Genomic DNA, 19,732 nt, shown 5'->3' with positions numbered 1-19,732 from the left:
CAAGTACCTGAGTCCAAATCGATTTGGAAGACGGCAGGGAACGAGAGTCTGTCTGTCTTACCTCTCTCCCTTTGTTTCTTTCTCCTACACAGAACAAGCGATGAGTACAGTAAATCGACCAATTTAGTATCGTGTCGAGTCGATCATCGATCTATGTCACATCAAGAGTTATCGACTCGACTCGATCCACTACCGATCGATTCTCGAAACGTGTTGGAACGTGTAATGTTGTGAATACGATACGACAAGTCTAAGGTGCGAGTTAAAGAAAACAAAATATGAGATCCTAAATTATATCGGAGAGACTCGTATTCATATAATATAACGAAGAAAAAAAAATTCTTAAAATAAGAAGCATTTCTAAAAAATATTATTCCCTTCGATTCATTCAAATGGATGTCGGAAGATCTATCTATCTATCTATCTATCTATCTATCTATCTATCTATCTTATAGATATTGTGGTCCATCTTTCTACAAATTTGTTGTACATTGTTTGCATCGATGCATTAAGTTTCATAAACCCCACTTCTTGGCGGATGACTTCAAGTAAATTAAACTGCATAGGAGGCACATTTATTGCTCACACTGTGAGACAAACCATATAAAAATGTCAGCTACCACTGGTCTCAAGCATAAATAATATACACAATCTGTCAGAAACAAATTACTTATCTAAAAATATCAATATATATATATATATATATATATATATATTGATATAGTATAAACATCATCAGAAACATCAAAGCTAAGACTAGACAAAAATCAAAAGGGAGACATTCACCATCAGAGGAAATCAACTGAAATATTTCTGATTATGTTCAGGATCAACCAAGGAGATCAGTTTCCATTGGACATGTCTCTACTAGGTTACAGTGTCAAGAACATGATGCATCTCTTGTGTCGAATTAAGTTGCTCTCAGAGCTTCTTCTTCTTCTAGTCCTGCAATGCTGGATGATGCTGGTAACATTCTTCTTAAGCAATCAATCGATCGATCGTCGAGGAAAATGGAGAACCGAGCTTTGGCCATTGTTTGTGAGTAAGACTTGCTTACTGATTCCTTCTCAGCTACATTCTGAGGAGAGGTTGAGCAAAAGTTTGCTTTAGTTTGAGCACTTTTCCTTCTCTTCCATAAAACCTCTCTTTGCTTGCTGACTTCTTTCTGCAAGTCCCTCGAGCTCTGGCAAGTAAACTGTGAAGTGTTTGATCGAAAGGGACTTGGTTGGTGAGCTTGGAATGGCTTCTAGATTTTGGCAACCTAAAAGGATGGGCATTAACAAACCATGGCAATGATGCCTTGTGGACAGACACATCACATGAGTCTCCTTTGTAAACCTCTAATGCCCTCAACTAATTTTCATACAAGATTTCCCCTTCATTTTTTGTGTCATGTATGAGAGAGAGAGAGAGAGAGAGAGAGAGAGAGAGATCACAAGTAGAATGCAAGTGGTGAAGGAATAACTTAGCTCACATACTATAGACAAATGATGATGGAAGCCACCAATTCTTGCAGTTGGTATGCTTCAAAGATCAACAAGAGATGATGATGATGATGATGACTTTTAGGGAAAAGCTTATCCATTTTGGGTGACATACCAAACCCAAATGCTTGCTTTTGACAAACAATTCTTGATGTCTTAATTGATGTCAAGATTATATCTATCTTTCTCCAAAGAATTTTGGAATTGATTGACATGGGTGGATTCTCCAAGAAAGTTCAGCAAATCAGTTACTCTTCTTTGGTCATGTGGAATTGATCTTCTTTCTTAATCCTTTTCTTTGTCGCAAATGTTCATAAAGAATGGATGTGACTTTTGTCATGATATGATCATTAATTTCGTCAATCAACATTTTGACACATTAATTTTAATTTATTGAATTATTTGTCACATCACATCAGCTACCAAAATCACACGAAACCTACTAAACAATGCATTATCTTAGTAGTACATAAAAGGGAATATTCTCTCATTAAACTGATAATATATAGCAACTCTCTCAACTCACTTTAAACATCTAAATTAGAGCATTTCTTTGATCCCAACGAGAAATCAAAACTTGTTCGAGCGTAGTTCTTTATATTAACGAGATAAGGGATATGAAATACGATTATTATTATTATTATTATTATTATTATTTATGTTCGAGATAAATTTTTCTACGAAATAGTTTAATACTTGGTAAAAAAAGGAGGCCGATCGGATCAATTTCGTCACGTCGGATTGATAACTAAGATTGATCATAAAGTTCAAAATACAAAAAAAAAATTAAATCATTAAAGTGTGAGATGAATGTGGAACCAATCAGTTGGGAGATTACCATCAATGCAATGCTCATCTCCGACATTGCCATTACAATTCGACATCTCTCATAAGCAAACAGCAGAGATTAGCAATCTCTCTGCCTCATTGAAAGTGATATGCTTCAGCAACCATTAATTGAGTCTCCAAATCTAAAGATGAGCCCTCGTCGGTTGGTTGAGCATTAAAAGTACAATATTAATATTCATGATGTGTCATCTTCAACTACGTCATCTATCTTGAGATTAGGCAATGTGATGGATTAGATACTCAATCTGATACGATAAATAACTAAATCATTAACTCAAAATATTTAAGTCAATAATAATCGATTTAACAAGTTAGCTCCATATTTATCATTCATGGTAAATAAAAAGTAATTCGACTAATATGGCATCGTCCTATTGCTCGATTTGATATGATGTGGTATATTAAATAATTATAATTTGGTCTAGTGTGATAATTGACTACACTACTGATCCAAAAATAATTAAGTCGATAATAGTAGACTCGTTTAACCAATAATACCAATAAAATAAGATTTAACTTACGATGATATGATGTAAAGTGAAGCAAGTGATCTAATCTAGTTTGACGAGTTGACAAGGTAGATCAAATCCCTTCGCGCCTACTAGACTAGACTACTTAAATCCAACTCATACATTTTTAAGTATGAGTATATCTCTAGCCTACTCGACTCAGATACCAATTCTTCTCATACATTTTTAATTCCCTCTACTATGGTATATCTCTAGCCTTTTTTAATTATACCTTTGTTGCGACTTGATCCTAGATATAATTGATGCATCAATCATATAAATCGAAGCTATCGATCCAAAATGTTTAAGCTCAAGTTACTGATAATATATTCATAGAATCCTACGAATCAATCTCAAATATCCTCTCACATCTATGCTGATCGACTGATGTATTAACCACACAAATCAATTATCAATATTTGTATCGATAATACATAAATTATCTATACAATAATTGATGTATTAATCATATAAATCGGAACTACCGATCCGAAACGTTTAAGCTAAAACGAATGGTCGTAGATTCATCGAATCCTACAAATCAATCTACGTGAAACTAACGGAAGTGTCACGTGCACATCGACCCGGTGATGGTGACTTCGTGTGAGGCGAAACGGCACGGCCCAAAGCATGGTCACAAGAAACAGGACCACGTCTTCCTTACATCCTTCCTTCTCTCTCTCTCTCTCTCTCGTTTTGCACCCACCTATTACTCTTCTTCTTTCTCTTTGTTTTCCTTTCATTACTCTCTCTTTTTCTTTGCTTGGCATCCTCTGTTTCTTCAGCTACTATTCTCTCGCCAACTCCGCCCCCAAACGCCTCTCTCTCTCTCTCTCTCTCTCTCTCTCTGTCTCTCTCTCCCCCCCTCCGTTTCTATATATATACACACGCACAAACACTCCAAAGAAAACACAGGAGCAGGTGGCTGTCGTCGTCTTCGACGAGTTCACATCGGTGTGAAGGCCATGGGACTCTTCAGGGACGCCGGGAAAGCGTACAAGCCTGCCCCCGAGGTGGACCTCGGCGTCCACAGCGACGAGTTCTACCTGCATGCCAACGTCAAAGGTAACCACTGCTCTGCTCCACTTCTGGGAACGTCCTCATGAGATGTCGCAGTGATCGAAGCTTGTTGGCCTCCCCCGAATCGCAGCTCCTCGTGTGGCGGGGCTTCTCGTCAAGATCTTCGTGTGGATTCTCGAGTCGCCCATCCTCGGATCGATCGTTCTCTACATACTGAAGAAGGACAACCTCATACAGAGGGTACACTTTTGTTGCCCATCCTCTTCCTCTTCCTCTCCCTCTCCCTCTGATGGCTCGTCTTCTTGCAGCTCGTCTCGGTCGCGGATATCCAGGAGCCGCCACTGTTCACTGCCACCCATAGCAGCGAAGGTTTGGATCGCTTCTCGAACTCGAATTGTTCGGTCGGATGTAATGATTCGTGCTCTTTCTCCCTCTCAGATATCTCAGAACAGAGTGTTACTCCCATAAAGCCCAATCTGTCGCCTGCCGAACGAGTTCAGGAAGCTGCAAGCTGCCTTCCTCCATGCTTGGATTCTTCCTTCACCGACTCGGCTTCCCAATTCAAGCGCTGGACGATTCGGGACTTCTTCAGAGCTTACAAATCAGGAGAGACGACTCCTCTTGAGGTGTGCCATTTGCTCTTGGAATCGACTCCAAACGCAGAAGAACGCTTGCTCGGATCTCACGACCACATATCTACAGGTGGCGAGGAGGTTTCTCGCTGCGGCGAAGGAGACAGAGGATCCCAAACTCCACATGGCCTTCTTTATCAGCTACAGCCACGAAGACATTCTCAGGCAGGCAGAGGAATCATCACGGAGGTATCACAGAGGTTGGTAGCCATCACTGCAACCTTGGTTTCCCTCATTTGTGTCATCATCTCACATCTGGTGTCGTCACCTCGGTTCAGAATGAGCTCTCTCGGCTGACCTTCTTGTCCGACAGAGTTAACTTGTGGTTGACTTCCAACAAGGTCAACTGAGCTAGCATGAAATTGACATTAACCGTTGTAGGTGAATCATGCGCCGATCATTCTGAGGTTCTTCTGGTAAAAACCAAGTCAATTCTTGTTAACCAAACCATATACTTCTTTTATTTTCTTTTCTAATTTTTTTTTTCATTAGATTAAAATTTACATAAGGATTAAAAAAAAGAGACCTCTATGTATGATATAAAGGTAAGACTACGTTTGTACACTAATTTTGTCCTTTTGGTTAAAATTCATGTTGGTCATTCAAAAAAAAAAAAAAAAAAGGAAGAAAGAAATCAAAGTTAATTTGAGAAAACTCGATTAAATATGGGGAGTGAATTTAATGGCCATTTGGTACAATGTACATTAAAAGCAGCAAAAAATAATTAATATGACGCTGTAAACATGTAGAGTGACGCCTCTTTTATACCAAACCTGTCCTATGGGTAGGTGAGGTTATTTGAGAGTCACCATGAAGTCGGCCCCCTCTGCCTCCTTCTGGCAATTGAGGCGAGTAAAATTTATTAGGTAATAATATGTATCTCTAAAAAATAGAGACTCTTATATCCCTCTAAACATGTATTTTATATCATTGTAATTGATCTTCCTGAACTACTTACTACTACTACTACAAGTCAAACTTTTGGTGGAAATTTTTTATTTACACATGATGCTAAAAATTATATGTTGATTTTAACTATGATTAGAAATAATAAATCTTCAATTTTTGAATGAGAGAAAAAATAGATAACGTAATGACCTGATCGAGGAACAGATCAGCTATAATAGTGGTTTTGATGTTTTATCAGGCACCCCAATTTCCATGATGGATGGAGTATTGGTTGCGATCAAGGACGAGATCGATTGCATGCCTTATCCTACTACCGGTAGCATATCTTAAAAAGAGTGTTTTGAAGGACTTACCGCTGTAGACGGTCGGAGATGGTGTTCCTGTGACTTTGGATAGTGGGTTGTTTCAGGAGGAACGAGGTGGCTGCACAAGGTGAGGCCATGTATCGAGGATGCGAGCTGCGTCAAGCAACTGCGGTCTTGTGGTGCGATCCTCGTGGGGAAGACCAACATGCACGAGCTCGGCGCCGGCGCCAGTGGCATCAATCCTCACTATGGGTAGGCAAAAAACACTTTTTGCCTTTTGTTGCTCGAAGCAACCTCAGTATGCCTGAATAAGATAAAATGAACTGTGTTAGATCACTAATTAGTTAAAAAAAACAAAAACAAAAGTTCTGGAGTGATTGGAACTCTAAATGTTGCCCAGTCCCATAACAAAAGTATTTCTGTTACAACTGTTCCTGAAAACATAGATAAGTACTTGGTAGCACAAAGAATATTTATTCTTTGGAACTCAAAACGTTGCCCGATCCCATAAGAAAAAGTATAAATAAACACTTGGTAGCACAAAGAATATTAATTCTTAGTCAAAGGCTTCTATTCTTGGAATAACTTGCATCACATTTGCAGAATTTGAGTAATTTTGTAGTTATTCTGAAAGGGGAGAAATGAAAAGTTTGTATGTCCTTCTACGCATGAAAACTTGTCATTAATAAATATGGTCGGAGCAGTTAATTGAAAGAGCTAACTTGAAGCTGTTCTACAGGGCAACAAGGAATCCTTACGACATCAACAAGATATCTGGAGGTTCATCAAGTGGATCTGCCGCAGCAGTGTGTGCTGGGCTGTGTCCAGTTGCACTTGGTGTCGATGGCGGAGGTAAGCACTTGACCTGGTTGGCAATGAATAATTTGAATGAGAGATTTGAACTCACTAATAACAACAATTTTAACAAAAATATTTGCTTTTTTGACTAAATAGTTTGGACATGATATTTCTCTGTTAGAGCGCAAATAAACTCACAAATCCATGTCTGCGATATATTTCTAGAACATACAAATCATGGTACATGAAGAGCAAGATAATTCATCGGAAACAGTTAGAGTGAGATCCTACAGAGATGCTCTCAAAGACAACAGTCAAAACTCAAGTATGCTACAACATTACTTGCAAAATCGTGTAGGTTCACAGTCTCAATCTTGAGTAACAAATAATACACCAATTTCCAAACAAAAAGTTAATAATGTTGTCATGGCCATGCCATTTGTATATCCCATTTACACAAAGTCTGGAATTAAAAAAAAAAAGACATTGATTAATGGCTCTTCCATTTCTCAATAAATTCATATATATCATACCCCAGAACCCGGGGATAGATTGAACCCACAGAAAATATCAACGATCCAAGTCAACTCAAGTCTGACCAGGTTCTCTGATATAAGCTTCATTTATATCTCAGGTATAGACAAATTAATATGCTTTACGAACTTGTTACAAATATATCAAAATAGTGTGGAAGCAATAGACATCAAACATGGATAGTAAAGTGTCATATCAACATGAATATGAGCATGTAATAAAACTTACAAAGCCTTGAAAAAAAATATAGAAGATGGTTGGCAAGTTTCCGTAAGTACAATGCTGTGTCCAGAAGAAATTTGAGCCAACTATAGTATATTTCTCCACAAGCTCCTTTTTCCAAGTACTTCATTTTTTTTTCTAACACAAACGACTAAATTTTACTTATTATAGTGCAAAGACACAATTTACTTTAGAGCGAACCAAAAAATCTAGTTCTAAAGGCCAATCTCCTTCCACATAGATGTAACCCTTTTGGTTCTGGCATAAGCAGCCAGTGAATTAGCTATCCCATTTCCTTCTCAGATTAGATAAGTAATTTTGAAGCCCAAAAAACAATGCAAGAGGAAGGACATGTTTTGAATAATGTTCAAAATTCTCTTGTACTTTATCTTATTCCTGTCCTGAGCTTCTCTCTTTAGCATCCTAACACTATAAACAACATACTTCGGGTCAATAAAATGAACTGATGATGGGCAAAACCGCAAAAGTGTCAATGTGATGGCATTCTAGATACATAATATTCATAATTAGATATAATAAAAGAATTTCAATTTTGATGATTTCAAACAAATGGATTACATTTTCCAAATTACCCAAATCTGGAATAATTAGTGCAATCAGAAGTAACCGGATGGCAAAAGATAAAATCGAAGGAATAATTGATACTAATAAGAAATTAGCATGTTTAATGAGGTTCACGATTGAGAACCTGATGGAAAGGTTTGATCAGTTATTGAGAATTGGAAAAATAGCTACTAAGCCATCAACCAGTTTGATTCATGCTCCAATTAGATTGAATCAGACATTAAGATGGCACCTGGAGTTCATTAATTAGATATGAGGGCGAATAGGAGTGAATCTAGCACATCAAATTGCATCTGATTGGTCAAACTATAGTCCAGATCGCAAGTCTAACTGACAACTGAGTTCTTCTGCCAAGAGGTTCAAGAAGTCCCAACGCAGAGGACACGACTCTGAGTGCAGCTGCCTGACCATTCCATTTGATATGGACAGACTAGGAACCATGGATACAAAAGCCTTCTGCGGCTTGAGAATCAGCAGTCTCGATCCAGAGCTATTACTTGTATATGGTTCCTTCATCTGGTATAAACTCGACCAAAGTATTTTCTTACAAGTTAGCATTAAAAGTGGCTCAGGTGGATCAGGACATTGTGCTTAAATCCATGTAACTAATGTTTGGTATTGTTGGTGCTGTCTGGTGTCCTGTTTGCCTTCATATATATTTCATGTCTGTTGACATGATATTTTGAGTCAATGTCTCCTTTTTACAATAAAAAGAACACTTTAACGGGCCAGCATCTGCTCTTTTATGTTGTCTCTACTCATTTTCTCATTACAACTTTTCTGAAATGAACTGGTGGTTGTCTTTTCACCTGAAAAAAAAATTGTCCAGGGTCTGTGAGAATGCCTGCTGCACTATGTGGTGTTGTTGGATTCAAGCCAACTTCTGGTCGCTTATCAAATTCTGGGTAAACCACCAATCTTGGGAAAGAAATTCTTTTCATATCCAGTCTAGGACTAACTCGATTTGTTGCAGCTATAACATGCATTTATATAACCATTTCAGGATACTCCCACTAAATTGGACAGTCGGAATGCCGGGGATATTAGCAGCAACTGTTGAAGATGCACTTATAACGTAAGTTATCTAAAATATCATCATGTGTACTTTTTTTTACGTGATCCACCTGAATCTAACTTAATATGGCTTTTGTTAATTCAGTTATGCAGCTATTTGTGATCATCTTCCATTTAGTCAACCAACATTTTTACAGGTGTGAAGGTCATAACCACATTTCATTCATCCACATATTTATCTTGTATATATTATCCATAAAAGTAACCAATTTGTTTGGCAATTGGGATAGACAAACTTGTAACTCCTTTTTCCTTGTGATTTTCAGCCCTCATTGAACTTTCCTCTGCTTGACTCCATGCAGTCAATCACCAACATCAAATTAGCCAAATATGGCAAGGTTAGCACCAAATTACCATATTTGCTGGATCTAGAATTATTGTGCATCTTTTCACATGAATTTGGTACACTTAGTATTGCAACTAGATAACTTCCTCTCACCTTCTTTGAGGGGAAAAATAGTTAAAGTTCTTGTTATACTGAATTCTCAAACATTGACACTAACTAATTCTTTGTTTGGACTAAGCAGTGGTTTAATGACAGCACAATTGACATTAGAAACTGTTGTGACCAAACTCTAAAGATGCTATCCCAGCATTATGGATGGAAGGTATAGAATTTACTTATGTAATTTGATTTAGGATACTGATTCATGATTTCTGCAAAATTTCCAAGATTAAAAATCTCAAAGTTTTTCTTTTTCATGCAGAATATGGAGATGTTGAGAATTATACTAACAAGTTATTATTGATTACTCATATTTGTATGATAGTTTCATTAGTTTAACTAAGCTTTAACACATACTTGTTAGATTGTTGATGTCACCGTACCTGAGATAGAAGAGATGCGCCTGGCTCACTACATAACAATTGGATCCGAATGCACTGCTTCATTGGCTCCACATCTTTCAAAACTGTAAGCAGAGTCCTGCACACATAATTTAATAAGTTGTTACAGGCTTATGTTCAAATAATAATTAAAAGCTGATGTAATGTCTTTGCTTTAAGCTAGTGATTATGCAGAAATAGGGTGGGATGCAAGAGTAGCACTTTCTGTTTATGGTTCATTCAGTAGCAGAGACTATTTGAATGCACAAAGAATCAGGTAAGTTGCTTCAAAGTCCATGGAAGAGTTAGAGGGAAGATTCATTGTTTATTTAATTTTTAATACATTTATTTGTGACTTTCATTTTCAATATCACAACTATTAAGCAAAAGTGATACCTCAATTCCAGTTACCCAATGAATTAAAGACACTGCCAAAAAAGTAGCATGCTTAAAGTCTCTGTACCTTTTGTTTCAAAATACATTTATAAGATGAATACTATAGAAAGCTAGAAAATATTCTCTAAAATGAGAAACTAAAATAAGCATAAAAGTATACTTATAGTTGGCATTGGTTAACAATATTAAGCAGGGATATCAAAACAAACATATCTGGATAACAACCAAATTCAGTCTATTAGCATTTTTGCTACAACAATCTAATACTTTATGCGGGTACACTAACAACTGTAGCAATTGCAGACATAAGAAGTAATATGTATCAAGAGCAAATCTAGATAACCACACAATTCAGTACTATGACAGACCTTTTATGATCTTTGCCGTATAAAGTTCTGCAACATAATTCTTTGTCAAGAAGCACAATATCTTATTTGTGTTTACAGTTCATGAACTACCCTAAATTAGTTAAGTGAACTTTTAGGACTGATATGTTAATCAATGTATGACATTAGCTTTATATTGTCACTTATTTTCACTATTAAGTTCGTCAAAGCAGATAGCTTTCTAATTCTGATTATTTGTTTCCATTGCATGACTGAAATGTTATTCTCTATGTATTTCCAGGAACCGTCAGATGTACTTCCACAAAGAAATTTTCAAAAGGGCAGATGTGATTGTCACACCTACGACAGGGTAACCTACTTCAACTTTCAACATTGGCAAAGTTTGGATATCAAGATGCTGATTTAGGTTTTGGATACATTGGAACTTTTCATTTGGGATTCAGATTGTAACATCTTTTTCAGTTCATTTATATCGTACATCTTTGAGGTTCATTTATATCGTATATCAAACTAATATATTAGCGTATTACCAGTTTAACTTTACATGAAATTTCTGATACAATTTTGTAGTGAGCAAGCTCTTTCCTTGACTGTTCCTCAGTGTGTTTTGTCTTCACACCAAGTGCTTTTTTTTTTTCTCATTCCTACAGTGTAACTGCATACCCATTACTAAGTGATGCTGCGGACACTGGAGAACTAGATTACATAAATGGAGGTTAGCAATACCTTCATTTGAATAATTTTCCTTTTTCTCTTTGCTGCATATTCACAAGAAGCTACGAAATGTATTATGCAAAACTAAGCTCTGTTTCCCAAGAAAAAAAGAGATCTTTAGTAGTTGCAGATGCTAATGATGTCTTTGTATATTTGTTCTAGCTGCACTTGTCAGGTTCTCGATAGCAGGAAACTTCCTTGGATTGCCTGCGGTTACCCTACTGGTACAATAAGTTTCAACTCTTTTATACATTAATTGTTTTCTTTTTCTTTTTCTTTGCTATAGAATTTATCTTCGTTATTTCTAAGGTTGGTTACGACAAGGGAGGCTTACCAATCGGCCTTCAGTTTATTGGGAGACCATGGTCAGAAGCAACATTACTCCATCTGGCATTCGCAATGCAGGTAGCCAAGAATATTAAAATGTCCGAAAAAAAAATTTATCTGAATTCATGGATACAGCAAAAAGAAACTGGGTGTGCTAAATATTTATAAAAATATAAGGTTCTTCATAATCTTTTTCCTATTCTTTGATAAAATTAGTCATGTACACAGACTAATGAAACCTATGTAGTTAAACCATTTTATACTATTTATATGGTCATGGATTTATCCTGATCTGTATATCCAGAAATTATCACAATCATGAAACCTATGTAGCAAAAATACAATAGTGCTTCTTTTTTCACAATCATAAAATTAGTCGAGTAACCAGAAATTATCACAATCATGAAATTTTTAGCATGCTTGAAAAGTTACCCTTTCATTACAAAATAGTTTAATAATTCAGGTGATTTGCATAGGCTAAAACATAATATTTTATGAAGCATTATTGTATTTTCTTTCTTAAAATAGGTGATATTGTATTTTTGCATTGTCCTTTCCAGTGTGAGTTCCTCTGCAGAGAAATGTTCTCATTCAATGTAGCATAGATAACTTCTAGTTTACTTTCTAGAAATAATTTTTACTACCATTAGCCGAGAAAGTAATTGCATGTATTCTGAATGCTAATTGCCACTGAAATTATTATTATTACTTTTCAAGGTACAAATTTCTTGTCTCAGTGATACCTACTTCTAAATTTTAATTATGCTAGTTGCGTCTTCATTTTCTCAACTAATTGCCTGTTAGCAAGCTATTCCGAGCTCTTTTTTCACATTTTGGGAGTTTCCTGAAATTTACAAGAAGGAGTTCACTCACTGGTTTCTTTGGTGGCAGACGCTATGCATTAAAAGCTACAAAAGGCCAAAGGTGTTTTATGATCTCCTCAAGAAAGAACAAGCATAGCAGATCAATTTTTTTTTGCTTCCAAAAGAAAGTTGAAGCTGTGCAAGTACTAGCATATATAGGATATTTAATCGAAGCAGAATTAACCTCAATTGCCAGAAGAATCAACTCGAAGGACTACCTTATAGAAGGTCTTATACTTGGCATATGCAATGCTACCTTTGCAAATGTATCTAGCAATAGAGGGAAATATTGTATTTTACAGACTTCATTCAAATATATCAGTAAGTAAATTTCACTAATGCCATTTTGTTTGGTAATGTTTTCACATTCATTAGGAACTGTTACTTTCCTTGTTCACCTTCAGATGTATGGCAATGAATTTCAAGAAAATCCACTTAGAAATTCTTAGAACATCCCTCTATTTTAATCTTAAACAAAAATTATCTTAATTGATGGAAGTTGTTGGCTCAATATGCATGACACCAGCCTTCAAAATGTCAAATAACATGCAGAAACTAATGCATTCACCCAAAATGTTCAAATGCAACAACAAATTAATGATATGACAACCCCATGTAGAGTTATGGACATCAACAGATAGAGTGTTACGCCATAATTGGAGACTTAAAAAGGGCATTGGCTGAGCACATAAAGGATGCTCAAGTCCACTCTGATGCTAAAGAGATCATTGAGCTTGTCAAACAAAAATCCGACCCTCCTTGGCACCTGAAGTTGCCAATTCAGGATATTCTGAATCTTTCTTTGAAAGCAAATGTAATTTGTTTTCACTATTTTCCCAGAGAGGAAAATTTCTTAGCAGATACACTTGCTAACCATGGCAGGCGATCTCAGAATATCTCCATATGGGGAGCTGAAGCTCCCAATTTTGTCTCTTGCTAATTTTGAACCTCTGTAATGGGAGGCTAATGAATGGTTTTCCCTTTTCTCTTTAAAAAATCAATGATATGACAGGTAACAGAAAAATAAATGCAGATAAAGAACATTGATAACATGCAATGGAAAGACTTGCATCCCAAACCTATCTTAACATCTGAAAGACTGAAACAACATAATATTAGTGGAAATGAAATGGAAAACACAAACAAGCAATTGCAGTTAGCTTGATATCATTTGAACTTCCTAGTTAAGATTCAAAGGTATCAATAGCAAGATTGCAAGTTGATTGGCCAGACCAACGACATTGACAGAAAGGAATTACCCCAAACCATCATGTCAGGATGGACAACTCCACTAGCATGGAATTGCCCCAAACCAAACTGAATGCACCATTACGGAGGGCAGCAAGTCAATTCATGAAACCTAAATGCCATTGCTTATCGTAAAAGCATGAGGCATCCATTTACCTATCGAAGCGACGCCTTGGTGAAACCATTTGATCTCCTCTGACGAGTAGCCAGGCAGAAGGTCCAGATCAAACAGACCTAGGGTTTCCAGCTAAAACGCCTCCTCCTCCTCCTACTTCTCCTCCCCGTCAATCCTCTCGTCCACTTTTGCCTGATTCCGCAAGTAGCCGCTGCCATCGTCGTCGCTAGAGGAGATGGCGCGGAGACCACGTAACAGTGACGAACTCCACGGGGATCGAAACGGGGGTAATCGGATCGGATCGAAACGCGATCATTTAACGCGATGCACCCAAGCGTAGTAATCGGATCGGATCGGATCGGATCGAAACGCGATCATTTAACCCGTTTATACAGTAGATAATATTTTATATTATGTCACGAATATAAACGGGAGTATTGGCTATATATTGCATAATGTAGTTCGAGAATAACATATTGATCCTTATATATTTTAACATAAATCTGAAAATTCTCATGGGTATAGTTATTATTTGTAGTTATTTAGTAATTAATTTAAAATATATAAATTATATAAATTCTGTAAAATATTATTAATATTTTGATATAGGTATACTGATACAAGTATATTGCATTATGGAAAGATGGGTTATGGATTCAATGTGTAAATGTCATGATATCATAAAGATGAGTATTTTATGCATGTATTAAATGTTATATCGAAAGAAAGTCTTGGTCATCAGCATATTGAGGCTGTGTACTACTAAGAGGGATTTTAAGTATAATTAATAGTGAGTCTCATAGGGGTTTGTTGATCATATAGAGGTATAATCAGAACGATTAGAGAATTAAACTACTTCATAGCTTATAATTACTTAAGGAAGCTCGATAAGTCAGAGGATAAGATAGATTGAGCAAATGTTGCTATCAATGATGCAAAGGAGAATATAATGACACAAGCCTTGCAACATGATAATGGAGGCCTTACATGAGAGTTGTAGTCTATCTTTCTATTAATCAAGGGAAACTCCTCAAAAAAATACAAAGGAGTTAAAGCAGGTGGTCAAAAGGTGCGAGAAAGTAATAATGAGTTCAAAAGGACTTAGCTACTTAATACTAAGCGTTGATTATGATAGAAGTGGACTTGGAGGAGTGTCATAGTGCTACCAAGGCGGATCTACCGATCGCTAAAAAAAGGGTGCAAATTGTTGAAAAGAATAAAAGATAAAAAGAATTATTGAAGAAGCTTTATTGAAGAAGTGAATAAGCTTTGTTGAAGAAGCTTTAGCTTGAATACATTAACATGTCCCTCTCCTATTTATACAGATTAGGAGAGAGGATTTTCTTTAACAGAATAGAGGGCCCCCACAAGATGGTGCTCCTGTCAAGGATACCAATCTTGAATCGATGCAAACAGTTTACAAGTCAAAGGCTTCGTGAGTAGGGCAAGAGCATATCATTGCTGCTGTTGTTACGGCGGCGACCGCTGCGACGACGACGACGACGGTTATAGTAAAAGAGAAAGCTGTAGTAGAGGTGCAGCAGAAGAGTATAGCGATTTGGTGGAGAAACCTGGTCGGTGCAAGCAAGGCCAGTGAAAAGAAGGCTGCATGGAGGAGAAGAGGGAAGAAGCGGGCAGGGGTTAGAGAGGCAATCTTCGATGGCCGTGGAGCCTCGCTAGTCTCATCTGCTCTGATACCATGTTGAAAAGAATAAAAGATAAAAAGAATTATTAAAGAAGCTTTATTGAAGAAGTGAATAAGCTTTATTGAAGAAGCTTTAGCTTGAATACATTAACATGTCCCTCTCCTATTTATACAGATTAGGAAAGAGGATTTTCTTTAACAGAATAAAGGATTTCCCTCAACAAGTGCGGGACTTCCATGGAGTTATCGATCTCTTACTGTTATAAAAGGAGAGTGCACGGTTATGAAAGGAGGCTGATGCGGTGGAGAATACAAATGCAAACTCGAGGTACCGAGACAAGATAGAATGACAAAGGGTAGAGAATTATGTAAGATCGGTATCGATAAGCTTCTCATCAAGATAGTTAAAAGTGAGAGATTTTAGATCGATACATGTTTGACTAAGGAATGAAGTAAATAATATATGATGTTATACCCTTTCTACTCAAATAAGTAGGTGATAAAAATGATAGAGAAGATGGTATAACCCCATAGGCAACCAAAGTTATCGGAGACTTGCTCCTAAGTCAGGATAAAATTTTGCTCTTTTCAGGGAAAACTTCATATATTCTAGAAGTTCGATGGTAATGAGGAGGTGAATTGTAGTAGCTAACTTAATGCAGGGAGTGTAAATACTTCAAGTACTTTAGAAGTGTGTAAAGAGTAGATGAAGGGTAATAGTAACAAGCTTGATGCATAAAGTACAACCATTGAAGAGGCAGGTGAGATCAAGTAACCTTTGTTTTTTCAACTCTTAAGAGAATAGTAAAACTAAGTACCTTAATTCTTTTATTTGTCCAATAAAGAAGCTCTATACATGTTCAAAGACTATTCGAAGAAACTTAATGGAAGACAACAATTGTCAAATTCCCATTAATGGTGATCGATTCTATCGAAAGTATATTGTCTAATTCATTTCTCAACATAGTGTTAATCAAAAGTAAAAGTAATGCGAACCTACTTGAAGATGATTACTAAGTATGATATGAATCAATCGACAAATTTTATAGAGAAAATATATAAAAAATTTAAAGTCTATGAGACGATGCTTGTTAAAGCTCCAACAAGCATCCCCTAGTTCAAGTGGCACCTGACATTTGAGAAATTGACACAATAAGATCTTTTCCTTCATCTAAGGGATTCGTAAGAATAAGCAAATGTCAACACAACTTGATCGATCCTACACCAGGGTCAGAGTTATTGGTGAGTTGAAGTAGTGTTAGTGGATCAAAATTTGACTACTCAAAAACAACAATAGAGAAAAGCTATGAGCTAAGAGGCATGTTACAACTATAGTAAACGATTGAAGATTTAGCGAAAGTGAGGAGATGCATCGTTCGCAAAGTCATCGACAAGGACATCGAAGGAATAAGTGAGGGAGAATATTATGGATAAATTTATACAAATTATGTTTGATGTAATATTTATATATGTTCGTGTCTTTCGATTTTATTCATGTTTTGCACAACGGGCTTGCAGTAGGATTAACAACCCCATGTTAATTAGCTTTTGTGGTATTTTAAACCTATAAATGAAGGTTGTATGCAGTCATCGTACATAGATAAAATTATCATAAAATATGTCACTTAGATAGTCATTTTAAGATTTTTTCTAGTTTTATAGAGTTGTGTAGAGTATTAGTCAGCGCAACATCTTAAAGTTACCCAAATGGCACATGTCTGGATGGGTCAATGGGATAGTGTCTAAGGCTAGTTTGTTGTATTATTTCTATAGTAGTGTTATATGGTTACTTATAAGGACTTTTGATCATTGTGGATCACTTTGAACCATTTGTCGTATGACTGTTCAAAGCTTACAAAGTCTATATTTGTAATTTATATTGCCTATCAGGTATTTGCTTGTGGGATCCCAAACTAAATACTTTCTTTAATCCATTTCTTCTTACACGTCTTTAAGAGACTATAAGAGATTTTGGAAAAGCTGACTCTATATGGATGGACATATAAGAATATCTCACCACCACCCAAATAGACAAGATCAACTAAGCTCGGAACAAAATAGACATCTCACCACCACCCAATCAATATCAAGTGCCCCCGAGCTACTAAATTGTTATCTTACCTCGAATTCAATATATCACCACCTTTATACCGAACGCGTAGAGGTTATGACACCATAAACCCATTATAAAAAGACTTTCAAGTAATATTATTAAAGTTGAACTTATCTAGTGTCAACAAGGGATTAATTCTAATATTTACTTACGAATCAACTCACATATAACACCGAAGATGTTTCGTAAGACATTTTTATCATGATGTCACTTAAATGTAAGCCAATCGATAGATACAAGCAAATAATAGTAATAATAATTTTTGTAAAACCCTTCTCTTCTTATTTCATTGTACAAGATCACACCTTAGACGATCGACCACGCATATTTTACACAAATAACCTTATACTTCATGGTAGCAAAGTTACACTACAAACACCCAGCTGCATACACAGGCGGCATGTGTATAATCCTACATGAATACATGCATGCATACATTGACACGTCGTGAGGACGAACTCATCGATGAAGACAACATGCACGCAGAGAAGAGCTTCTTAACGTAGACACTCATGCTACTGCCACTGGCTTGGGATCTAGGTCGAACCAAGCCCCCCATGGCTTGGGTGGGTAGATCATGAGCCTGCCGTCGTAGCGTAGGGCGTAGAGGTGGCCGGGATCGTCGTAGTGCCCGGCGATCGCGCCTGTGCCATAGAGCCGCTGGATCCTACCGTCGGGGTGCTGAGCCCTGAGCACCAGCTCGCCCATGGGGCTCAAGAACATCTGGCACTCGATCACAGGAAGATTGGGGAGGGCCGTGTTGGTCGTCCATGTCGCTTCGCCACTCCCCACGTCCACGATGCTGAGGTTGCAGGTGCTGTCGAGGCGCAGCGTGTAGTTCGCGTAGCTGAGCACGTCGCCGGGCAAGACCACCTTGGGGCCGGACATGACCGCGCCGCCCAGCCCCACGTCGCGGTCGTCGAGGAGCCGCTGTCCGTCTGAGCGCGGCGCCACCGCGTGCGGGAGCGCCGGGAGGCACAGCTCCTTGGGCGTGCAGAAAATCGCCGGGCCGTAAACGTAGGTGTCGCCCTGGACGCCGGCCAGAACGTAGTAGCCGGAACGGGTGGCCTCGGGCTTGAACTTCCTCGGCTCGACCTCGCCGGCAGGGAGGAGCTGGGATGTGCCGTTGTAGTTCATCCAGAGCTGGCAACCCCTCGCGCCGGGGAAACCCGAATGAAGGTAGTAGTACTTCTTTGCACGCTTCGGCCAATATTGGATGCTGCAGTTGGTTCCCAAGTAGAAGCCGAAGTCGCCGAGACTACGCGGAGCCAAGAGGTACTGTCCTGGCTCGTTGAACAACGCGTCCACGGAAACCACCGGGCGAAGGAGAAGGCAGAAGGCGAAACAGTAGAGGAGGGGAAGGAAGAAGATAGATGCCATTGACATGCAGTGTACTGGCAGTGGTTCTTTGGTGTTCTTGGTTGCAACCGTGCTGGTCACTCATGACAGCTTTATACATGAATGACTCGCAAAAATGATCGAAGAGGGTAAACAAAGATGAAAAGGAGAGACCTAAGAACTGTGATGTAGTGATGACAGAGTTCAATTACTCCTGTAAACCATGTCTGCATCCATGCTGCACGGTAATATTATTCATGTCCCATGTAGGCGTAGCTTTTTATGGATTAAGCATCTGAGAACAAGCGACCTTCGATCAATAATAACTATTATGAATCACACATACGATAACTATTATCTTGCATCATATCGAACGTACAACACTGTCATCTAATGCCATGTCGCCACATCTTTGTCCGGTTTAACGAGCACATACTATAGCAAACACAAAAGCTAATCATCGTATTGTCTCAGATTGCCCGGCTGCATATATACTGTACACATATCATCATCGAATAGTGCTCTTGTTCATGATGTTTCGAAGTAAAAGCCATGGAAGCTAGGGAGGTCGTACATGAAGTTAGAATCCAAGAACTACGAGGATATGGTATCGACATTGTCTGCATGCGTGTGGAAGGAAAGATAGGATAGGGAGATTCCTAATTAGCAATAGATCGTATCAGTTTGTCCCTCATCTACGTATTTTACATGGTTTAAGCATCTGTCATGAAATGTCACACATACGTGAGTACTACTGGGTTGCATCAAAGTGTTCGCACAACACTATGGTCAGTACGTGAGCAATTTAATGCTATATGTCGCCACCTTTTTGTCCAAGTTTAATGATCACACAACGTTATGAACACTTGAGGTTGAGAAG

General features: G+C 37.8%; 1 protein-coding gene and 1 long non-coding RNA gene across 2 annotated transcripts; one reads left to right on the top strand and one right to left on the bottom strand.

Moving 5' to 3' along the window:
* Positions 1 to 3,227: 3,227 nt before the first annotated feature.
* LOC135630931 (uncharacterized) lies at positions 3,228 to 5,895 on the bottom strand. Its single transcript, XR_010494187.1, has 2 exons — positions 5,757 to 5,895; positions 3,228 to 4,907 (listed from the first exon to the last, which is right to left on the bottom strand). It is a non-coding gene; the product is annotated as an uncharacterized LOC135630931 (long non-coding RNA).
* On the top strand, positions 3,772 to 12,732 carry LOC135630930 (fatty acid amide hydrolase-like). Its single transcript, XM_065138252.1, has 20 exons — positions 3,772 to 3,907; positions 3,993 to 4,102; positions 4,171 to 4,231; positions 4,301 to 4,488; positions 4,565 to 4,694; positions 5,642 to 5,719; positions 5,813 to 5,960; positions 6,448 to 6,560; positions 8,677 to 8,752; positions 8,851 to 8,922; positions 9,007 to 9,058; positions 9,188 to 9,259; positions 9,449 to 9,529; positions 9,731 to 9,834; positions 9,931 to 10,023; positions 10,770 to 10,838; positions 11,140 to 11,204; positions 11,366 to 11,427; positions 11,513 to 11,608; positions 12,422 to 12,732. Exons 1-20 carry the CDS (start codon positions 3,808 to 3,810, stop codon positions 12,488 to 12,490), a joined length of 1,839 nt encoding a protein of 612 aa, XP_064994324.1. The 5' UTR covers positions 3,772 to 3,807; the 3' UTR covers positions 12,491 to 12,732.
* Positions 12,733 to 19,732: the final 7,000 nt, after the last annotated feature.

The sequence above is a fragment of the Musa acuminata genome, chromosome BXJ3-2, assembly GCF_036884655.1.
Source record: "Musa acuminata AAA Group cultivar baxijiao chromosome BXJ3-2, Cavendish_Baxijiao_AAA, whole genome shotgun sequence".
Taxonomy (NCBI): Eukaryota; Viridiplantae; Streptophyta; class Magnoliopsida; order Zingiberales; family Musaceae; genus Musa; species Musa acuminata.
This window is presented reverse-complemented; position numbering and strand designations above follow the sequence as displayed.